Source organism: Sinocyclocheilus anshuiensis, unplaced genomic scaffold (assembly GCF_001515605.1).
Source record: "Sinocyclocheilus anshuiensis isolate Anshui unplaced genomic scaffold, SAMN03320099.WGS_v1.1 scaffold1497, whole genome shotgun sequence".
NCBI lineage: Eukaryota > Metazoa > Chordata > Actinopteri > Cypriniformes > Cyprinidae > Sinocyclocheilus > Sinocyclocheilus anshuiensis.
Window position 1 is genome coordinate 1,021,557 of NW_015543492.1, and position 24,822 is coordinate 1,046,378.

Sequence of the window (24,822 nt, forward strand, 5' to 3'; positions counted from 1 at the left end):
CACATTTTATTTATATAAAATACAAAATGTTATTAAATAATATTTAAGTCGAACTACTTTATAATGATTTATAAACTGGAATGTTACTGTTATGTTAGACGTTTAACTTGTGTTAAAAAGTCTATGAAAAAAATCTATAAAAATATTAAATATTATTTAACATATAAAATATTACAAAATGTATTCAAAATGTAATATTTTAAATAAATGTTATCAAATGTAATACAAAAGAGCTGGACTCACGCTACGATCCAGTGCCACGACTTGGCAAAGTCCTCGAAGATCCGCAGGCCGACGTCTTTGATGTTGAAGCTGTTGGTCAGGTCGCTGTGAACACAGACGCAGAGACGCGGGTGAGAATCACCAACAAAATAACCACTGTGTGCTCCAGCACCGACAGACCCGTGCGTCCCGGGGTGGAGAGCTGCTTTGTCCCTTTGTAAAGCTGAAGAGACTTTACAAAGCATTTGTCAAAGCTCACAAATTAAGCTCTGGAAGAAGCCACAGATGGACTAGAACCTCAAAATCCACTACAGCTACACATCCTTCACCCTACAGAGAGACACAACACAGACAGACAGACAGACAGACAGACGTCTACTGCTACACATGGACACTAACTGTCACTCACTTTGTCACCCCTCCAGCACTGGCAACAAGAGAGACACGCGTCAGTATCACACAAACAGACATGCATTAATAACTGTATTTTGGGGAATAATGTGTTCTCAGAAGTGAGCTAATTTTGACAAAACCCCCATTTGTGGACATACTTGATTGTAAAAACAACATATAAAAGAATCAAATCATATATTCTTCAGTATAAAAAAGGTTAGTGTGTGGGACTGAGTCAGTCCCTAATATTTATAATTAGCTGTATAAAATAAAAGTCTATAGCATGTACCCATTTAGATTTAATATAATAGATGATTTATACAATCGTTCAGTGTTTTTGATCAGCTGATATCCGGTGGACATGATGGTCAAAAGCTAAATAATGCAAAACAGATTATCACAAATGAGATGGACAGAAATGGCTGATTTAATCTAATTAAATACAAAATTACATTTTGTACAAAATTATTGAAAACGTATGTGTCAATATGTGTTAACCCCTGAAAAATAACATGGCAAGAAGAATTAAGCGCTTTGGTTAAACAGCGTTATTTTAGTATTATATATATTTTCATAATATTTATTAATATTTTAAATCTGCTTTTATTTTATTTTATACAGTCTTTTTTTTATAAAGTTTTGCACAAGTTTTAGTCATTTTTTTATATCTTGAGTTTTTTGTTGTTGTTTGAAGTATTCATATTTTATTTAATTTTAGCTTTCTTTCAATTAAAGATAATTATTTTTAATAGTTTTGGTGTTAGTTAACAATAACAACATTGCTGTTAATCAGCCAAACAATTATTAAAACTTTCTGTTAAACAGTGTTATTTTAGTATTGTTTACATACTATTAGAATTTTTATTAATTAATTGGCTTATATTTTCAAATTTTCCGTTTTTATTTTACGTTTTTTTCATCTAATACTTATATATTTCTCAGCTTTTTTTAATAGAAAACTTTTTTTTTTAAGCTTTCATTTATTTTAGTTTTAGCAATTTAATACTTTCACTTAATCTTATTTCATTTGGTTGCCAAGACAACAGTTCCTGCGGTTTTTAAGTTTAAAATTTTCATCTAATATTTATACATTTTATTTTATTTCAGCTTTATTTCAATTAATGAAAACGACTTTTAATAGTTTTAGTTAACAATAACAATAATCACTGTTGTTAATCAGCTGATAATCTCAAAATGACCAAATATTGATGAATCAGTCGACGACTAGTGTGTAAATCAGGATTTTTAGTCCATAACAAGTATTGATATGTTAAGTTTATTAGTGTGTGTGTGTGTGTGTGTGTATTTACCCTGTGGCATTCCTGATCGCTGCCAAAGTCTGATTTGCATCCAATCCAGGAAGAGTGAAGTTTGTGGGAATGTTACTGGGATTATACGCATTTCCTCCCAAACTGGGCAAACACCGGCCCAGCACTAGACAGACAGACAGACAAATAGACAGAAGATTGAGGACATTATAAAGATGAGTAAATCACATGGTGTTCAGTGACTCTATTCTTCATCTTCTGTCACTCACCAGAGGTTGTTGGCATGTAGAAAAAAGGACACAACTCTTTATTTACAATGTCCATAGACGACTGAGAGAGAGATAAATACAGAGACACCGAAAGGTGTAAGAAAACAACCACATTTTGATCATTTTTCCTTATTAGATGACATACGCCCTCATTTACACAAACACACTCACATATCGAGTGCCTTGCAGCTGGAAGGACGGGACGCAGTACTCCTGTTTGAAATAATTGGCTGGGTTTGCGCTTGGTGAGTGGGCGAGAGGAGACAAAATCCAGAACTCTGACGGACACGACTTCACACACACCTACAACAGACAAACACAAACATCACGATTCATGAAATATTGGGTTTTTTCACAGCTCTGGATGCTTAAAAGAGTTTTCACTTCACTCAAGCACCAACTTTGTCTCAGATGTTTCTCCTAAAATTCCTTAGGAAAAATAAACAGACACAAAACAGTCAATATCTGTCATATGATAAGAATTTAGAGCTATAAAATTAATGTTGAAAAATTACTATTTTAGTACATCATGTTACTAAATATAACTGAGAAGTGAAAAACTTAAATTGTATGTGTGTGTGTGTGTGTGTGTGTGTGTGTGTGTATGTGTATGTGTGTGTGTGTGTGTGTATGTATGTGTGTATGTATGTGTGTGTGTGTATGTATGTGTATATGTATGTAAGTATGTATATATGTATATAAAATATACACATTCAGATACATTTTTATTTTATATGTTGAATTAGTTTTGTGTGTGTGTGTGTAAATATATCTTAATCACATTTCACATGTTTAATTCTTATTTCATATGCAGATATGTTACCCAATCATAGCAGTGGGTGTTTACATTGAAGTCTTAAAGGAGACACGCCCCTATTAAATGGAGTGTTCAAACCAAAGGGTCAAAAAGAACTTCGAAAACAGCCATTTGTTTCTAAATTATGACTGTTTTTGGTATGAAAATCTTATCAATAATATTATAAGTGGAGCTCAGGGAAAATGCTAAAAGAATTCAAATAAAGATCTGGTACCTGTGTGGTGGGACACTGGAGACCCTGCAGAGCTGCAGCCATGACGTTTGTCGCTGTGGCACATTTGATGATGTCGAAGTACATGACGTTGGGTTTGTCCCTGAGAGACAGACGGACATGAGCATCAAATGACTGAAACACACTGATGTTTGACTTCTCTAAAACGACTGACGACTGGCGAATCTCACTTGTTCTGTCCGATTCCACAGAACATTCCCGTGGAGTTCCTGGGATACAGCACATGTCGAGGATCTCCATACAGCCAGGCTACAGAAACAAACCATTTCACATGAAATACACACATCAACTATGTTAATTAGCAGAAGAAACATTTATTCTGCACTATTAAATGAGAACAGAACATGATTAATTTGTTTCATAATCTGAGCTGAATAATGACACTAGTGTCTTCTGTAGAACTGCTTTACAGTTGAAATTTAATCAGTTTAATAATAAATTAACTTTGCAACACATGTTATTTTCCTGTCTATTGATGTAAATCTGCTTTGAAACAATCTGTTTTCCATAAAACGCTATAGAAATACATGTGACTTGATTACTGTGTTTAGGAGTTTTTTTAGACAGTTTGCTTCATGTTGTCCATAACAACACATCTGAACCGTGGTTCATATTCACTTGATTTAGTAAACTGTAACTGCTGATTGCAATTAGTTCTATGAAAAAGTCCTTAGACTCTTAATTAGTGTTTGGTTTGCTCTTCATTATCATCTCAGAGACAGTTTAATGAGACCTAACACACTATCACACAGATGTCAAGAGTAAATACTGATGTTTTAGATGATAAACTGTTAACCGTCACATCTAAAGACATGACAAAACTTTTCATTCAGTCACATTATTTTAACATAATGCAACATTTTTATATAATACATTATAATATAATAATATAATTGTGCATCTGTCTTTGAATATATTTTATCTATTCTGAAGAATCGACTCCCTTTCAATAATATAATATTTGTGCATCTGTCTTTTGTTTATATTTTATCTAGTGCAAAATTCAGAACTGAATTTTATCTCCCTTTCAATTCATGGAATTTGAATTGAATTGGCCACGGCAGGAAGTTGAATTGCAATTCTAAGAAAACAAACACAGGTAATGCATTCTGGGAAATGAAGTAGTCTTCTATCTTGGTCCACAAAAGGTCACTTCCATACATTCAAATTCAAATGCAGTTCCGCATTCTGTTTGCAACTGTAAACTCAGTACTTTAAATTGAATAAAAAAATTATAATTAAAATCCTACATTCCAAATGGAATTCTTATGGTTTCGATAGTTGAGTTGAGAAATGAAATGAAATAAAATGTAAAATTATTAATTAATAAGGAAAATTTCTAAAGTATTTTATGTTGTTGTTGTTGTTGTTTGAGGGTTAATGTTAGGGTATGGCAATTATAATTAGTTTTACATCAAAACATATTCAGATTTTACATTTTAAGAGTCAAATAAACTTGTGTCTGTGTGTTTTCTACTTTCAGCAGAAACAATCACATTGAGTTACCCATAACCCCTTGCCCTTTCCAGTATTTGCATATTGCACATTATGGGAGGCAGACCGAGTTCAATTTCCATATTGCTTTCAGGTCAAAGTAAACACAGCGCCAATACACACAGAGTTCACAGTATGTGTGTGCCTGTGTGCTGAACAGCGATGAGAGATAGACAGAGACAGGAAGACACAATAACAGATGATCAGACAGATAGACACAGAAATGGAGAAATGAACTTACCCAGAATTCCTACCACAATGTAACCGGCGATGACCAGCATGAACAGAACGCAGCATATGATGTCTGTACAGCTCCTACAGACACACAAGACACAAGCACACACCTTACAAAACCACTCCAGATCATAATTCATCACAAATTCAAAAGAAAGACAAAATTGTGCATTTTTTTTTTAGAACCGTTAAAGGAATAGTTCACCCAAAAAAATGAAAAAATTAGCTGAAAATTTACTCACCCTCCCCTAGTAAAAAAGTAATATATTTAAAACATATTTACTTCATACTAAGTATAGTTCAAATCTTTTAACATATTTACCGACATATCGCTCGAGACTTACTGATATAAAAATTATAATTAAACTTTATTTGGAGTATACTTGTGCACAATGCACATTTCTTAATATTAAGCCTAAAATGTGTTTTAATGTCACTATTGATGAGGATTGTATGATCTTTGAATAATATCCGTCTTTAAATGCAAGATATTTAAAGTGTACCTAAAGTATACCTGCAATAGTTCCACTTTAGGACAATCAAATATACTTCAGTATGTCTTTAGTTGGACTTCAGCACTACTTCCGCACAATTACAGTACATTAAGTACAAAATTAGTTGTTCCAATTTAGCAGACTTTAAGTATACCAGTTTAGTATAGTAAAAGTACTATTGCAGAGTATTTTTAGTAAGTACATAAATATGTGAATGTATTTGTAGTACACTTAGCATGAAATAAATGTATTTCAAATACATTTTAGTATATTTATTTTTCACCAAGGTCAGGCCATGGAAGATGTTGATAAGTTTGTTTATTCATCAGTATAGTTTGGAGAAATGTAGCATTACAACACTTGCTCAAATGTCTAATGGATCCTCTGCAGTGAATGGGTGCCGTCAGAATGAGTCCAAACAGCTGAGAAAAACATAATTTGAAACACATCCATTGCTAAACAAGTGTTGCAATGCTAAATTTCTCCAAATCTGTTCTGATGAAGAAGAAAAAATACATTTTCTATTTCTAAAAATTCTATTTTTCTATTTAAATTTTCATTTTTGGGTGAACTATTCCTTTAAGATGTTTTTGCATTATGACAATTAAACATTAAATTAAATTTCAATACAATTGTTTTTACATCATAATATTATGTTGTATTACCTAATTTATAGGCTACTGAAAAAAATGTAAATGTAAAAAATTTAAATGAGAATTATTATAAATATAGAATAATTACAAAACTCAGAGATAAAACATACTGTTATGAAATTAGCATCACAATGCAAAAAAATAGGCCTTTTCTTCAAATCAAAATATAATTTGTCTTTTTTCTTTTGATTTTGTGGACATACATTCATGAGATTGACACATACGCACCTGTTGTGAATGGGGCCGGTGAATGTGGGGTCAAACTGAGTTGGTTCACCTGAAAAACAAGCAGAGTTTAGATCGGTGGTCAGTGTGTGCCAATGATGAGTGTTTATTGGTGGTGTTACACATCGTAGATTCTCAGTCAGACACTCATAATGGATCTCTACAGAGTGTGTGTGACCTGCCATATTTGTATCCACATAATTTTTTTTGGGTTTGATTGTTTGCTTTGATAAACCAGTTTAGCAGGAACTACAAATCAAAAGAAAACCATTCGTGAAAGTGAAGTATTTGGCTTCCTTCATAAAACATTTAGTTCCCACTGAATGGCAGTAATGCAGGTGCAGAAACACCAGTGTTATTTCACTATCATTGAGATATTATAGTTTTTATCAATAGTTTGAAGTTCTTTTGTGTGTTATATTTTTCATCGTCATTTTAGTTTTAGTTAAAGTTTTCGAATTTTCTTCTGTTTTTGTAATTTTTTTTAGTTTTAATATAGTTTTATTCATTTTTTTCTGTTTTCATTATTTTAGTACATCATTTTAGTACATTTAGTACAGAAATCATTTGTCATACTTAAATTATTTAAAAAATGAAGAACAGGTCTCACTAAGTACGAGTCAAATAAAATAGACTGTTTAAGTTCAAATGTAATTGACTGTATAAGGCACAGTGTATATTTTATGTGCTGCAATTAGTCATTATTTATTTTGACTTTTTTGCCATTTTTAATCATCTTTAGCTTCTTTGCCCTTCATTTTAAATGGTCCTGCGGTGTGACAATTTGTACAATTATAAAATACTGCTTGCAGACTACATATTTAGTCATTTTAAAAATGAATTTTAAAGGGGCCATATGATGCGATTTCAATTTTTCCTTTCTCTTTGGAGTGTTACAAGCTCTTGGTGCATAAAGAAGATCTGTAAAGTTGCAAAGACTAAAGTCTCAAATCCAAAGAGATATTCTTTATAAAAGTTAAGAGTCAATCACGCCTACCTAAAACGGCTCGTTCTAACACGCCCCCACATACCTACCTCACTATGTGGGAAGATTTGCATAACGCCTCCCAAATGTTCATGCAAAGAAAGAAGGCGTAACTTTTATTCTCGTTGTAGTATTGTTGTTGCCGCCGCCGCCATGTTGTGAAGGCGCTGTGTGTTTCGTTGTGAAAGCGAGACTACTATGTTTGGTCTTCAAAAGAGGACACAACTAGAAATCAGTAGTTAAGTTGTATTTACAACACTGTTCCAGAACAGTTCAACCCAAATATTCAGATGTGTGCAGCACATTTTATGGAGGACGAGGACTGTTTCCTGGGAGAGTAGCCTACAATGCCGGTGTCTGTTTCTATAAAGTGGGGCAATTCCAACTTTGCAAGGACAGTCTGGCGCTTCTGACTCACAGTCTGTAAGTACGTTTTCATATTTAAAAAGTTTGCCACTGACGATTCAAACGCAAGTTTTGGGCAGTGTAGAGTAGCGCTTGTTGTTTGTCATTTCTCCGATCACAAATGCAGACATGGTTTTATGTTTACGCAGCGCGATACGCAACGCAATGCGTAAAAAAGACAATATCAATAATGTACAGTATGTGGAAAATAATGTGTTTTTTTCCACACATTGCATTACACCAAATAGACAAAATAATAGTCTTTTTAGCAACGTCATATGACCCCTTTAATGATTATTTCTAACAAGTATTTTAGATGGAGTTTGTGATGTCATGTGTGACTGCCTGTTAGTCGTCTGTGAGGGTTTGTTGCCTGGCAGCTGTAGTGTTTCATGTTACTTTAATGCCACACATGGGTATTAAACCGTCAAATACAAACACTGAAGCTTTTCTACCCTTTAAACTGGAGAGGAAAAAAAAGACAGATGGAATAAAAAAGGGGATGATTTGAATATCATTTGAATTCAAAGATGGAGCCAAACTGCAGACACAAACTAATCATGAGTGTTCCTGTACACTTCCTCTCATGAAACCTGCTGATCAGGACGGGCGCTTCGTGTGACCGGATCTTCAGGATGTTCCTGAATATCATCATTTACTGAGCATGACTCTGATCATGCTGCATATGAGCGTTTGTGTTCATGTCCACATGTACACCTATGATCATTTACTAGAGAAGAAAGTCAAAATATTAATCCACTATTTTGTAGAGGTGGGGGCGGGGTCAAAACGACGATTTTCACCTGAGATTCTGAGCCAGATTACAGGAGGGTAAAAATGACTTCAGAAAGATGGCAGCATCATTGTGTTATTTTTACACAGAGATTGGAGGGGTTTGTTAGTAAAATCTGTTGACTTTAGCAATCTGGTAACAATTTACAATAAGGTTCCATTAGTTAATGTTTGTTAATGTATTAACTAACATGCAATGAACAATACATTACAGTATTTATTCATCTTTGTTAATGTTAGTTAATGAAAATACAGTTGTTCGTTGTTAGTTCATGTTAATTCACAGTTGAATTTTTACCCATTTTCAATGGTTGAAGACCAAACGTAGTAACTGTGCATACAGCTGTTACTCATACGCATATGGGACTTAATAAAAGCAAAATCTTTGAATGAAAAATTTAATTCTCATCAACAAGTACAAAATATTACCATAAGCTAAACTCATAGTTAATACTATAGTAGTAATGTTAATGCGCAAGTTGCTTATTATTTTGTAGATGTAATGGTTGGATTTAAAATGAAAGCAGTTCATCAGTCAAGCTGATGAAAAAAAATCATTAGATTGATCGCAATAAATTATTTGTGTTAATCTAACTACTCAGTGGCTTCTTCAATGTAAGTCTGTTGAAGACTGTATGTGAGTTTAATATCTGGATGTCCACACATCTAAACACAATGCAACATAAAACATGTTCAAAATGTTGACATGAGCCAGAAATACCAGAGCTGACTGGTCTCAGGTCCTGTAGACAAATTCTTTGATCCTAAACATGCATCTTTCTTGTAATTACTTAAATGAGTTACTCTGCAAGCGTGTTAAAAATCACTTGCTTTGTTAACTTAAGGCACACGATTAAGTGATGCTGTAAATGAGTATGAATGGAAGAAGTCACAACAAAAAAGCAGGAAACTTACTCTTTAAAGCTCTGTGTGACTCATGAGCCCACAGACGTGTGTTTAACACCGGGATATACAGCATTAAATCAACCACAAACACCTCAGTAAATATTAATAAACCACAACAACTTGCAACTAGAAAGTCAAACTAGTTTTGCATGGCTTTTCTCAACTCTAAAAATATATGCAACACCATACAAAAGTTTGGGTTTGTAAGATTAAATGTTTTTGAAAAATCTTTTTTGCTCACTAAGGCTGCATTTATTTGATCAAAAATACAGTAATACAGTAATATAGTGAAATATTATTATTATTTAAAATAACCGTTTTCTATATAAACATATGTAAAATGTAATTTATTCCTTTAAGTCAAAGCTGGATTTTCAGCATCATTACTCCAGTCTTCAGTGTCACATGATCTTCAGAAATCATTCTAATATGCTGATATGCTGCTCAAGAAACATTTCTGATTATTATCAATGCTGAAAACAGTTGTGCTGCTTCAGATTTTTTGTGGAAACTGCCATACATTTTATTTTTCAGGATTCTTTGATGAATAAAAAAGTTCAAAAGAACAGCCTTTATTTGAAAAAGAAGTCTTTGTAAAACTTTAAATGTCTTTACTGTCACTTTTGATCAATTTAATGCATCCTTGTTTAAAAAAAAAAAAAATAGATAAAATAAATAAATAAAACCCTATACTGACCCCAAATTTTTGAATGGTACTGTATGTATAAAGGAATAAAAATTGTGTGCCATGGGAGCAAAAATCATGCCAGACCAACCTGTTTCTCAACAATCCAGTGTACAATCCAGTATCACATTACACTCAACACAGACACACACGGTTATTTGCCTTTAGGACACAGAACATGTTCGCTGTCAGAGACATTTACAGCATCTTGTAAAAGAAAGGCTATAGATTTTATGTGTGGTTTTATGTAGAGTTCATTGTGTGAAGCATTACAGGGGCTTACAGTAAACCACACACACACCCTGATCAGAGATCACACACATGCTTACAAGTGTACCTAGAATAGACAGCAATGAACTACAATGAATTACAATAATTCTGTTGAATTTTGTAGGAAACAACAGGAAACCTGAGCTAATTTTCCAAAAAAAAAAAAAAAACTATGTCAGTAGTTGAAAGCTGAACCTCATCTTCTTTGAGCTATAGTTTTAGGATGAAACTGCCTCGAGATGCGAATGAAACCTGGCGAACCTCCCTTCTCAATGTCAAAAATTATTAAAGTAATGTTCTGTTCAGTTTTCTTTTAGGGTGTGGGTTAGTCTGTAGTTATTTTAATTAACTTAAGAGTTGTGATGAAACGGAAGTAGCAATAGATCTTTTTTTCTTGTATGGCACCTACATCTGTTTAAAATGGATTTAGAAAAATTGTAGGGAGGAGACTTGTTTCTATTTGTCGGTTGTTGATTGGATATTGAGATGTGGGCATGGCACTCCAAAAATATATGTGAGCTTGCAGATGATTGTAAGAAAGAGGCGGGGTTTAGGAGAACAAAATGATTGGAGAAGTCTTGCATACGTCATCAGAAAGAGGTCTGTCATTTTACCAGAAGATTTAGTTTGCCAAAAAGCTAAAACTTAATTTAGTACCAAAAAAAATATGAGGTTAAAAATTGAATACATTTTAAAAATGAAATGTACGCATAGAGGAATCGTTCAGAATAAGATCAATAACATGCATTTAGATAACAGATAGTTTGAATTGTCATTTCACGCCAACTTTAATATAAAGCAACAGAAGTCAAAATTTGGGGGTGGGGGGGGTGGTGGGGGATCTGACAAAACCTCCCTTGCAGACATTTGGGGTGTAATTTGAAAATTGTTTCATAAATAAAGCAAATACTTTTTCTTTTCTTTATTTTTTTAAGGCAAGACACTAGAAGCAAAAACATAGTTTTTTCATGCACTGGATAATTTTGAGATTTTGGGCTATGTTACTTTTCATAGTGGAAAGAAAACATGCAATAAACATGTAATAAACAAGTACATGTTTATTTTATTGCACTTTATATGTTTGCATCTGTAGATTTCAGTTGAAATACATATCTTTAAAGGCTGTGAGATTTTCTCCTCCAGTGCAGCGGTACTTATATACTTTACAGTTTGATTCTATTTGATTCTATTTTTATCTATTTTCTGAAGGTTTTTAGGGGTTTGTTAATATACATTTCCCCTGACTTTAAACAACATTTTTCTGATTTATGGAATAAAAGCAGATATCCAAAATCACCTCTAATATGTCAACAAAATTAAACAATTTTGAAAGATTGGTTTTATCCAATATTCACATTTATGTTCTGGAATTGTATGCAAATTAGGGGTGTGCGATATATATCGTCTGCGATAATATCGTAATTGTTGTTTTAACGATGTGCAATTTGACATTATCGAGTATTTTGCAAAAACCATTCAAAACATCCCTACAGAGCGCACGCATACATTACGTGAAGTCTAGACTAGTGCGTGTGCGCATTTAGTGTGTTTTCTTTCATGTCAATATCGCACACCCCTAATGCAAATGTGTGCATATTTAATTAGATGAAGCATCATTTGCATATTTAAACATATACATGCATATTTAAAACTTTTAATACAAACAATGTTTGCAATTCTTAATGTGATCAATCAACTTGGGAAGTATGGTTGAAAACGTTTGGTTATTATTATTTTTTGATTTGGTTATTTACTTTTTTTTTTTTTTTACTCTATCCGCCTGGGATGCCTTACCATAAAATGCGAAAATGTTTCCTTAAAGTAAGGGTTAATGAGTGGGTGAGATTAAAACTAGCTTTATATACAGCATAAACAAAAGTGTTGTGGTGTGTGTGTGTGTGTGTGTGTGTGTGTGTGTGTGTGCGCGTTTTTGTGACAAAGGTATGACATAGGTATTACAAGGAGAAGGTGACTTTTCAGGACATTACCCCATGTCCCCACTTTTCAAAACGCTTATAAATCACACAAAATGGAGTGTATTGAAAATCTGAAATAGCACAAAGTTTCCTGTGAGGGGTAGGTTTAGGGGTAGGGTTGGTGTAGGGCAATAGAATATACGGTCTGTACAGTATAAAAACCATTACGCCTATGGGATGTCCCCACTTTTCACAAAAACAAACCTGTGTGCTGTGTGTGTTGTGTGTGTTATTATCATATCTTTCAGAAATTATTTCCACACTTCAAAAAAAAAAGAAAAAAGAAAAATAAATGCTAAAATGACATCAGCTGTTCTAAAACACACCATGCGTGTGAGAATGTGCGTGTGTTTATGAATATTTGATTCTTGCTGTTTTAAATGTTGACCAACAGGCTTGTTATCCAGTGACTGAACCACCAAGAAATGTCTTATCTCCAGCATTCTCTTATACTGACGCACACTGGGTGACCAGGAAGAAAACATACCCATGATCGACTGACATAAACACCACAGATCAGAGTAAACAGAGAAAAAACTAAAAGAAAAAACTAAAAAAACTAGACACGTCTCTTTCCTGTTTCTCAAATTTACACAGGAAGAAGAGCATTGAGACATTTGTATGTTGAAACAACGATGAGAAGTCATACTCCAATGCTCAAGAATGACTTCTTTATCCATTAAGGCATCATGAAGCAGGTATATGGGTTTTTCTTAACTATCAAGGTATCGTAAAGATTGACATCTGAGCTAATGGTTTGAGCTGTGACTTCACAACAGCATCTCAGACAGTGAATTCTCTGAACAGACTGCAGATATTGTCCTGTCAGAATGAAGGGCGCAGAATGATCAGTTTTTACAGGTTTGGAGCGTTTATGTCGGTTTAATATAAGGGCTGGATCAGGTTCACAAGCTCACCCTTTACAAAACAAGCCATTGTTTGCAAGAGTCACTGTGAATACACACGTGTTTACTTTATACTTAACTAAAGGATATGCCATTAACATTTGTACTAATATTATTTTTAATTATCACAGACCACCAAAAAAAAGTCATCCTAAACACATGGATAAAGATTTTAAAAACTCTCTCTCTGTATGCATATATAGAGAAATATAAAATTTGTTAATATATATATATATAATTTTGAATGGTATCATATAAATACAAGTTTAATATATTATATTATATTTTATAATATATATATTAAATATTATATACACACACAAACACTTTAGAGCACAGGAGAGCTAGGAAAAATATAAAATATACAGTATTCACTATGGAAATATTACCTTTTACGATTATATTAATTTCCAGGCAAGTACTTCACAGTTGTTCATTTCCCTGATACTGCATGACCTGCCAACTTCTATCATATATTGATTATAGCCTATACTGTAACACTGAAGTAGGTATGAACTCATGGCCTGTTGCATTATAGCGGATCCTCCTGAGAAATGCTCTCACTGTACTCAGAAACAGTCTTACCATACTCGGGGTTGTTTTGCTCTTCCTCCTGTTTCTTACGGCCCATCTTTTCACTTCGCGATCATGTGTCTGAAATAAAAACCGTGTGAAACGTTCTCGAGCTGTTTCACTGCTCTTCGGCGTTCATCTCAATCTCTTACTTTTGCTGCTGTTGTATTGTCGGTAAATCTTTGGTGGAGTAACTAAGCGCCGTGGTGACGTCACGGGGCACCTGCCGCTGCGCGCTGCGCGAGCTCACCTGACGCCTTGACGCGTCCTCTACAGGTGCATGGTTATTACAGCCTGAGAAACTTTACTTTGTTTTACAGGATGGAGAGTTTGCAGCTTTTCGGTTCGTGCAACTCAAACTGTGTTTTGTCAAACTGTTTCAACGACGCTTTAAATACAACGTTGATGTTTTGTTATTATCATATCTTTCAGAAATTATTTCCACACTTCAAAAAAAAAAGAAAAACAGCTATTAAATGCTAAAATGACATCAGCTGTTCTAAAACACACCATGCGTGTGAGAATGTGCGTGTGTTTATGAATATTTGATTCTTGCTGTTTTAAATGTTGACCAACAGGCTTGTTATCCAGTGACTGAACCACCAAGAAATGTCTTATCTCCAGCATTCTCTTATACTGACGCACACTGGGTGACCAGGAAGAAAACATACCCATGATCGACTGACATAAACACCACAGATCAGAGTAAACAGAGAAAAAACTAAAAGAAAAAACTAGATCTTTAACACACGTCTCTTTCCTGTTTCTCAAATTTACACAGGAAGAAGAGCATTGAGACATTTGTATGTTGAAACAACGATGAGAAGTCATACTCCAATGCTCAAGAATGACTTCTTTATCCATTAAGGCATCATGAAGCAGGTATATGGGTTTTTCTTAACTATCAAGGTATCGTAAAGATTGACATCTGAGCTAATGGTTTGAGCTGTGACTTCACAACAGCATCTCAGACAGTGAATTCTCTGAACAGACTGCAGATATTGTCCTGTCAGAATGAAGGGCGCAGAATGATCAGTTTTTACAGGTTTGGAGCGTTTATGTCGGTTTAATATAAGGGCTGGATCAGGTTCACAAGCTCACCCTTTACAAAACAAGCCATTGTTTGCAAGAGTCACTGTGAATACACACGTGTTTACTTTATACTTAACTAAAGGATATGCCATTAACATTTGTACTAATATTATTTTTAATTATCACAGACCACCAAAAAAAAGTCATCCTAAACACATGGATAAAGATTTTAAAAACTCTCTCTCTGTATGCATATATAGAGAAATATAAAATTTGTTAATATATATATATATAATTTTGAATGGTATCATATAAATACAAGTTTAATATATTATATTATATTTTATAATATATATATTAAATATTATATACACACACAAACACTTTAGAGCACAGGAGAGCTAGGAAAAATATAAAATATACAGTATTCACTATGGAAATATTACCTTTTACGATTATATTAATTTCCAGGCAAGTACTTCACAGTTGTTCATTTCCCTGATACTGCATGACCTGCCAACTTCTATCATATATTGATTATAGCCTATACTGTAACACTGAAGTAGGTATGAACTCATGGCCTGTTGCATTATAGCGGATCCTCCTGAGAAATGCTCTCACTGTACTCAGAAACAGTCTTACCATACTCGGGGTTGTTTTGCTCTTCCTCCTGTTTCTTACGGCCCATCTTTTCACTTCGCGATCATGTGTCTGAAATAAAAACCGTGTGAAACGTTCTCGAGCTGTTTCACTGCTCTTCGGCGTTCATCTCAATCTCTTACTTTTGCTGCTGTTGTATTGTCGGTAAATCTTTGGTGGAGTAACTAAGCGCCGTGGTGACGTCACGGGGCACCTGCCGCTGCGCGCTGCGCGAGCTCACCTGACGCCTTGACGCGTCCTCTACAGGTGCATGGTTATTACAGCCTGAGAAACTTTACTTTGTTTTACAGGATGGAGAGTTTGCAGCTTTTCGGTTCGTGCAACTCAAACTGTGTTTTGTCAAACTGTTTCAACGACGCTTTAAATACAACGTTGATGTTTGTGACAGATTTTTAATAAAGCGACACAATAAATACAAACAAAACAAACAAATAAATATTATAAGTGGCTTTTGTTGTATTGATGCGCTGTGTGCTGTATAAGGCGAAATCAGGTCATTTCAACACAGATCCATCCAAAAGGGAATTTCGCCTTAAAGATTCAGTTCAGTTGTTCACATGAAACACAAAAATCTTGTTTTCAAAAATGACTTTTGCATGTGAAATTATGCATATATAGAGAAACATAAAAATTGTTTATATATATATATATATATATATATATATAATTTTCAATGGTATCATATAAATACAAGTTTAATATTTTATATATAGAGAGAGAGAGAGCAGCTGAGTCCTTAACCATCTTCAAGAAACGACTAAAAACTCATATATTTTGTGTGTGTGTGTGTGTGTGTTTAAAGGTTACACTGGCTAAGTGGATTTGTTTAAAAAAAGTCAAGTATAGGCCTAATTAAGCACTTATTTTTTTATTATTTTTTTAGCACTTATACTGTACATGCATTTACACTGCACTTACAAATTGCATGAATAATGCTATGAGATTAATGTTTAAATATAAAAACTGGAATACAGAAATATGAACAGATAGAAAAAAAATAGAATACTTTTAAATATGAAACTACAATTACAGTAGGTGGCGGGTTATTCTTTCAAAACAACTGATTTAAACTGTTTTAATGAATTGATCAGTCAACGTAAGTCGACACTGGATGAGCAGAGAGCAAATCCACGGTTCTGATAGATATGATTTTAATGCGCATGAAAACTGAAAACAAATAAAAACATTGATTCGGGGCTTCAGCTCCTTCAGCTCACCTCTAGAGCCGCCCCTGGTTTGAACCAGACTGTATAAAAAACGTTTGAACGCTGCTAAAATAGTTTATATTTAACCTTCATGTGTGCATATATTGTATATTTACTGTACTCTTTTTTTTATGTCATGAAACTGGTGGAGTTCAAACAAAATAAGTATAAACTAAATAATAGACAGCTTCTGTTTACTATCTTTAGATTTCACTGTTATCCTCATTTCACAACACAGTAGAGTTAAGACTGATAACACTGACCCTGGATTATTGATTTATCTGTACAGTAATCCAGACTCTTATCAGAAATGAGTACTACAATCCACTCAATGACACACTTTTTGACTAATAATACAAGTCAACACATGAGGAAGAATGTGCAATATGAAAACTGTAAAATATCATGTAAATTGTGTGGTGAATAAATATGGTATTTATCAAAGTACCACAATGTCACCATCTAAAACCTTCACTGTACTATGGTACCACCTCAGTATCACTTCTAATGGTAATTTATGATTCTACAGTAGTAATAAAAACAATAATTGAACTATTGCATTTGATTACCATGGTAAATTGTGATTTGTGAGAACAACGACAAAAGGAGAAGACATTTCTGTATCAAACAGTATTTATTAAAACAATTAGACATACAAAAAAAACTCACTATTTTTAATGCAAAAGAGGGTCTGTTTGTGATCTGATGACAGTTTGCATAAAATCACAGGTTTTGCAACATTTCCCCTCCTAGTCCGAGCAGGAATGACGGCCTTGAATTTGAATGTCACTTCCTGGTGGTATTTTCAAAAGGCATTTGCGTGGGCTGAACTTCAGGCCGTTGTGTCATTTCATAGTTTCCTGTGTCCTGTCAGATGGAAGAAATGCAAAGATGCAAACACAACCTTCACTGTGATAATTGCATGTAAGCACACGTTTGAGAGCTGTACATGTGTGCGTCCCATTTCAGGGTTTCATCACGAGGGTCCTAACACAGGGAGTCCGGCTTCACCGGCTGTTTCGGGACAGACTTCCAGACGGGCCAGCCGGCTCTGCTCCAGTGCGATGGCCTCCGCCGAATGTTTGCATTTCTCTGAGCCGCACTGACAGGTGAAGTATTTGCTCTTGATGTCCCAGAAACGATCGCCGTAATCAAACCTGTCGGAGATAAAAAAAAAAAAAATCAGTCATCATAAAACAAACAGGAGGAAAATGTATTAACAGGAACAGGATGCAAATACAACCGATTCCTAGGGATCGAGCCGTGAGGTTGTGTGCCATAAAACCATAAAGCAATTAAATAGTGTTCACCTGTGAGATTACAAACAATCATCTCTCACCCGAGCTCCTGTCCGGTGAAAATGTCTCTGGAGCTGAAGAAGGCGATGCGAGGGAAGCGCAGGTCCTGGTGCAGCATGAACACACGTACGGGGATGATGTTGGGGTCACACAGGTGGTTTATAAAGCGGCTGATGTTACCGTAGTAACGGGCGTCAATACAGTACACCTCACCATCCTGAGACAGACAGGGTTATTATAGTTAACTAAAGCTATTAAAAACATTTTCGTTAACTGAAATAACGTATAAATAAAAATGAAAATATTAGATGAAAAACTTTGTTGAAACACTAAAATCACTAACTAGAAATAAAAAATAAAACTGAAATAAAATAAACTTAAACCTAAATAGTAATTACAGAATAATAATTAAAGATAAAAGCAAAGATCAAAATTGCTAAAAGTTTTACTAAAACGAAAATGAAAATGAGACAGAAATTATAAAAATAAAAGCAAATTCGATATATCAAAAACTATAATTGTATATAATGTAAATAATACAAAACTTTATAAAAATAAAGGTAAAAAACTAATTAAATATATTAATATAAACTATAATATGTAATGTATATAATAATAATAATAAAAACAAACATTAATTAGATGTATGTTGCCTTGGCAACTGACTGAAATATGTTTCAGTTGAAGCAGTAAAATTAATAACTGAAAATAAATAAGAACTATAGCCAAACTAAAATAAATGTAAATATAAATAGTAATATTAAAAAAATGAATAAAAATGACAGAGAATGGATATATGTACTATGAATATATATTATTGTTCTATATTTTACTTGTGAATTTTGGAGCATGTACTTTTTTTTGTAACGGATTCAGAGAAAAATGAATTTTTTTATTTAATCTCATTTTAATTTTGTTCGTTTTTTGCTCAACGTATTGAAACATGTTATATTGTCTTTCATCTCTCTCTGATCGAAAAATATCAATAAAAAGGAGTTATATACTAAAAATGACAAACAGAGCAAAATTACTACATTTTACTAAAGTGAAAATCAAAATGAAACAAATTATAAAAATAAAAGCTAATTCAATATATTAATAAAAACTATAATAGAATATAATGTAAATAATAATAATAATAATAATAATAATAAACAAAAATGCCTTGGCAACTGACTGAAATAAATTGGAAGCACTAGAATGAATAACTGAACATAAATCGAAAACTAAAACTGAAATAAAACTTAAATCACATTGAAATCTAAATAGTAATATAAAAAAGGTTAAAAATTACGCACAAATAAACAAAAATTTAAATGAAATTATATAAATAAAAGCTAATTCAGTAAATTAATAAAAACAACAATAATATGTAAAGTATACAATATATAAACCATCTGATGGCCTGGTATTCCAGATAATAGATGCTGATAGTGTGGCTCTTGTAGTGTGAGTACAAAATATTACTCACATTGCACATAGATGGGTTTTATACTGCATTGCATTTTGCATCAAAGCACATGGATAGCCAGCATGCATGCTGCTTTTGGGCAGGAAATCAAAACATTTTTTCAGTGGTTTTCAAATTCGTTATGTATTTGTATATAGCTTTTCACAATGCACTTTGTTTAAAAGCAGATGCTAATGTTTATAATATCTTAATATCTTCATGCCTTATAGTCGCATTTATCAGATTAGAGCTGTGTGATATTATAGTTACATTTAGCTAGACTTGTGTGGCTCTTGGTGTCAATAGTCTCGCTGCAAATGTGTGTCAGCGATTGCATGTGTTGCATGATTTTGTCACTCCTTTTGTAAACATGTCTTCAATCTGGCCTGAAATCAGTGACACGACACCTTGTTGTCCAGGTCAAAGAGGTACGAATCGTCCTCCCTCACGTCTGCTTCTGCGTCAGAGATCAGCTCGCCAACATACCTGCAGAAATACAGCAGAAATCACAGGCTTAAACCGGCCTGAGCTGGTCTGTCAAGCTGGTCTCCACAGGTCTGAATGGCTTTACTCACTCGCAGATGAAACTTCCTTGAGGAATGTCCTGAAGCGCTCTGACGCCCCATCCCATCTTCTCCGTTCGGTAGAGCTGCAGACGCACCCTGAAACACACAATCCACTTCAGCCTGCAGCTTATGCAAAAGTGCTTTCTTTAAAAAACCTGAGGTTCATTTGACATGCAAATCATCTCAACTCAGCAAATTTATTATGAAAATAATCCCGGCTTACTTGATTCCAGCTTGAACCACTCGGTTCTTGCAGGCCTTATGGCAGGAGCAGGCCATGTTGCACTCGAAGATCAGAGGAGGCTCGATTTTATTAAACTCCTGAAGGAGGCGATGATCCTACGAGAACACATGTTTGCTGTCACACAGCCTTCGTTCTCTCATTTTAGATCTTATCGTGGGGATGAAGCAGTATTTTACCTTGTCGTACCAGCAGCGGATGCTGAGCTGCCCGCAGAGACAGTTACTGGAGGAACAGTCGTCTGTACAGCTGCAGTGCTGAAACAAACACACCAAACAGCTGTCTAGAAAATCAGCTCTGAATTTCTGCAGCACACAGATGACTGCAAATATATATATATAAGTAACAGAAAAAAAAATTGTGGGTTTTTTGTTTCTATTGTCCTAAGTCTTTTCTCTAAGGGGTTTATTTTTATTTATCTGCAAATAAGTTTTTTTTTTTTTTTATTATTGACATTGATTTGATAACAGATCCCTCTTTTTGGTTGGTTTAGTCATAAAAGTGTCTGAATTGATTTGAAAAAGAGTCTGAATCAATTACAGCTGAGAGATCATTTCCATGAATCAGTTGTTTTAAAAGTCAATTTCAATGAATCAATTCAAAGCAATGATTTGTTTGCACCATATTTCAAGACTGGAAGTAACAGAATAAAGCTTTTTTTGAAAGTTTAGAAAGTAATACTTTTATTAATCAAGGATACATTAAATGAATCAGTGAGAGTAAAGACATTTATAATGTTACAAAAGATTTCTATTTCAAATAAATGCTGTTCATTTGAACTTTCTATTCATCAATCCCGAGTTTCCACAAAAGCAGCACAACTGTTTTCAACGCTGATAATAATCAGAAATGTTTCTCGAGCAGCACATCAGCATATTAAAATGATTTCTGAAGGATCATGTGACACTGAAGACTGGAGTAATGATGCTGAAAATTCAGCTGCGCATCACTGCAATTAATTACATTTTACAATGTATTCACGTAGAAAACAGCTATTTTAAATGGTAATAATATTTCACAAGATTACTGATTTTACTGAATTTTTGAACAAATAAATGCAGCCTTGGTGAGCATTAAAAATCTAACCGAGCCCAAGGTTGCTGAGTGTTGTGTGAAGTATGTGTGTTTTGTGTATGGACTGGCACCTGCAGGTGTGTGATGTTGCGGTCGATGTTCATGGTGGATGTTTCACAGTTCTCTGCGATGTATTTGTAGTCAGACGGACAGCCTTCATCATCAACGCCGTTAACACACGGGATGGGAACGTTCTCATAACCCTGAGCCACGTCACTACACATACATACACACACACACACACACACCAGTGTTATTAACTAAAACTAAAAGTATTAAAAGTAGTTTGCAAAAATTGAAATAAAGCTGACATAAAATAATTTTAATGATATTAGAAGAAAAACTTAAGCTTAAAATATTACTTTTGCAACTAACTAAAAATAAACACATTTAAGTTGAAGTACTAAAATGGGAAAAAACAAATAATATCAATATTAATAAAAATTATATATTCTATATAATTATATATATTAATACAAATTAATATATTTATTAATATATTTCTAACAATAATATTTCTATAATTTACTAAAAGTAAAATATAAATAAAAAGAAGTAGAAATATTAAAAATAATAAAAAATTGACTTAAAAACATACCAAAATGCCTAAAACCTAAATTAAAATGTGAAATTTTGCCTTGGCAACTGACTGAAATAAATAAGTATCAGTTGAAGTAATAAAATTACTAAAAAAAAAAAAGAAAAAAAAATATGTTAAAGCTAAATATATTTTAAGAAAAATAAAAACTAATAAAAATGACCAAAGTACATACAATTGCTAAAACCTAAATTAAAATGATAAATGTTGCCTTGCCAACTAACTGAATAAATAAATAAGTTGAATAAGTTGTTGTAACTAACCGGAAAAAGTTGAAGTACTAAAATTACTAAAACTAAAAAAAAAAAAAGATTAAAAATATTATAAAAAATATATATTTTTTAAATTATATAAAACAAAAAAATCTAACAAAAATAAAAATGACAAAAGCATGACAAAACTCAAAATTAAAATCTAATTCAAATGAAAACGGAAAATATAAAAATAAAAGCTAATTCAAAATATGAAGAAATAACAGTAGTTCATAAATAAATACTCAAATGTATTCATTTCATATTTCATTCTCCATATTAAAGACCACACACTGACCTGCATATGATCCTCTCTGTCCGTACAATGCGATTGGCGATTCCTCTACGCAACTTCCTGTTAATCTGTAGCGCCACCCAGACGGGTGTGTCAGAGCGGGCGAGAGAGAGCGGCGTGTCGCCCTCCTTATTCATAATGTCGATGTCAGCACCACGAGAAAGAAACAGCCTGGAGTAAAGACGAACAGAAGATGTCAGATGAGCCTACGACACCAAAAACAGCTTTCAGGCGGCGTTTGACCCACGTGACGCAGTCGATGTAGCCCTCGCGAGCGGCGATGTGCAGCGGCGTGTCTCCGTGCAGGTTAACGGACGACAGAGGACAGCCGGCGTTCAGGATCAGCTCCGCTATCTCAGCGCTGCCCGAGAACGACGCCCAGTGCAGACAAACGTTCATCTCCTGCACAGACAGACAGACTTTGTGAGAGCGCCGTCGCATTTCCTGCCAGACTCACAGGATTCATAAGACTCACTTTGTCTCGGAGCGTGACGTTGGCTCCTCTGTTGAGCAGAGCTCTGATCACGTCTATATGTCGGTGTTCTGCCGCCCAGATGATGGGCGTCCAACCGCCGCTATCCTGAAACACAGAGATGAGGTGAAAACTAGGAAAGCTTATTTCCACCACAAAATGTTAACTACAATTGCAAGTTTATAACTCACAATTCAGAGAAGAAAAGTCTTATTATTCATTACAAGAAAAAAATTTGCAATTCTAAAAATAAAAAAAATATCCGAACTGAGAGCTATAAAACTCATAATTGTGAGAAAAAAAGTGTTTTTATTCTGCCACGGAATAAAAAAATTGGGACTTTTGAGAAAAAAAAACAGAATGGCAAGATATAAACTTATAATTCTAAGAAAAAAAGTCAGAGTTGTTATGAGATGTTAACTCACATATGTGAGTTTATAACTTGCAATTCCGCAAAGACAAGTCGAGTTGCAATTCTGAGAAGAAAAGTCAAAATATACACTCATAATTGCGAGAAAAATAAGTCAAGTCTTGTGAGCTTGTTTCCGTCATGGAATACAAAAATAAAAAAAAATTCATTTCACAATTCAGAATTTTTTTCTCTCAATTACAAGTTAAAAATCTCACAATCTTAGACTTTTTTTGCAATTCTGAATTGAGAGACATAAAATCAGAATTATCTCGCAATTGCGAGTTTGTGAGAAGAAAAGTCTTATTGTGAGTTCATAATCGTGATATACAACTGCTATTATGAGAAGAAGAGTCTGAATTGTGAGATATAAACTCTTAATTGTGAGAAAAATAATCTGCATTGTGATTTTGTTTCTGCTATGGAATAAAAAAAAGTAATTGCTACTTTTTAATCTCATAATTCTATAAAAAAAAAAAAACTCTGAAAAAAAAAGTCAGAGCTCTGAGATATGAATAATCGCAAGACGTTAACTCGCAATTAGGAGTTTATATCTTGCAATTCGGAGAAGAAAGTTTATAACTTGTAATTGCATTTCTGAGAAGAAAAGTTCAAATTGTGAGACGTCAACTTCCAAAAAGTTAGAATTGTGAAATTGTTTCCACCACATAATAAAAAGGTAATTGTGACTTTTTTAATTCCGGCTATATATATTTTTTGTATTCTGAGAAAAAAGTCAGAAATGTGAGATATGGGCTCAGAATTGTGAGTTAATATCTCGCAATTCTGAGTTTGTCTCACAATTCTAAAAAGAAGTCTGAATTATTTAAAGGCCGCAATTACCTTCTTAATTGTTTTATTCCATTGTGGAAACCAGCTTCCATAGAAAACATCTGAGTTGATGAGCTCAGAAACACACCTGTGCGTTTATATCCACCTGTCCGGTGCTCAGTAACAGCATCACCACCTCCAGATTTCCCAGTTTGGCAGCGTGATGGAGGCCTGTGGATCCGTCCTCTTCCTGGACAACAAACACAGACGATTCAGCACTCACACACTCACAACAGAGCATGATGCTCACAACATCAAGGACATGGTTCTGATTCATGCATGAACTGATCAAATGCACACCTTGAATACAACACAAGTTGCTTTGAATAAAGGTGTCTGCCAAAATGCATTAATGTAAATGTAACTTCACACAAAACTAGAAGATTTATATTTATTGTTTACCTCTTTTTTTTTTTAAACAAGTAACATGTGGTTTGGGCTATTTTCAAGTCAAGGACTGCTGGTATATGAGGAATAATTGACCCCAGACTGCTGAATTTTTAAAAATGAACCCAAACTCAGAATGTAACAGCAATTACACTTAACATGCATTATTTTCCCATTGGCCCGTTGTCAGTTATCATCAAGGGCTCTGAATCAGGAGAGTGTGTGTGTGTGTGTGTGTGTGTGTGTGTGTGATTC

The 24,822-nt window shown here is 33.9% G+C and overlaps 2 protein-coding genes across 2 annotated transcripts in view; both read right to left on the bottom strand.

Moving 5' to 3' along the window:
• The window catches only part of slc44a4 (solute carrier family 44 member 4), a 34,071-nt gene extending 20,015 nt beyond the window's left edge, over window positions 1-14,056 (bottom strand). The window contains exons 1-9 of the mRNA XM_016494436.1: window positions 13,811-14,056; window positions 6,305-6,353; window positions 4,937-5,010; window positions 3,372-3,450; window positions 3,184-3,283; window positions 2,324-2,455; window positions 2,153-2,213; window positions 1,926-2,049; window positions 244-327 (exon numbers count right to left, since the gene is read on the bottom strand). Coding sequence (XP_016349922.1) covers window positions 244-327; window positions 1,926-2,049; window positions 2,153-2,213; window positions 2,324-2,455; window positions 3,184-3,283; window positions 3,372-3,450; window positions 4,937-5,010; window positions 6,305-6,353; window positions 13,811-13,856 — 749 coding nt within the window. The 5' untranslated portion in view covers window positions 13,857-14,056. The remainder of the gene's footprint in view (window positions 1-243; window positions 328-1,925; window positions 2,050-2,152; window positions 2,214-2,323; window positions 2,456-3,183; window positions 3,284-3,371; window positions 3,451-4,936; window positions 5,011-6,304; window positions 6,354-13,810) is intronic.
• Window positions 14,057-17,365: 3,309 nt separating this feature from the next.
• LOC107694747 (histone-lysine N-methyltransferase EHMT2-like) overlaps window positions 17,366-24,822 on the bottom strand; it is a 25,554-nt gene continuing 18,097 nt past the window's right edge. The window contains exons 17-27 of the mRNA XM_016494427.1: window positions 24,269-24,406; window positions 22,944-23,048; window positions 22,716-22,870; window positions 22,472-22,639; window positions 21,396-21,540; window positions 20,430-20,507; window positions 20,233-20,348; window positions 20,019-20,105; window positions 19,851-19,929; window positions 18,035-18,210; window positions 17,366-17,852 (exon numbers count right to left, since the gene is read on the bottom strand). Of these exons, the coding sequence (XP_016349913.1) occupies window positions 17,672-17,852; window positions 18,035-18,210; window positions 19,851-19,929; window positions 20,019-20,105; window positions 20,233-20,348; window positions 20,430-20,507; window positions 21,396-21,540; window positions 22,472-22,639; window positions 22,716-22,870; window positions 22,944-23,048; window positions 24,269-24,406 (1,428 nt within the window). The 3' untranslated portion in view covers window positions 17,366-17,671. The remainder of the gene's footprint in view (window positions 17,853-18,034; window positions 18,211-19,850; window positions 19,930-20,018; window positions 20,106-20,232; window positions 20,349-20,429; window positions 20,508-21,395; window positions 21,541-22,471; window positions 22,640-22,715; window positions 22,871-22,943; window positions 23,049-24,268; window positions 24,407-24,822) is intronic.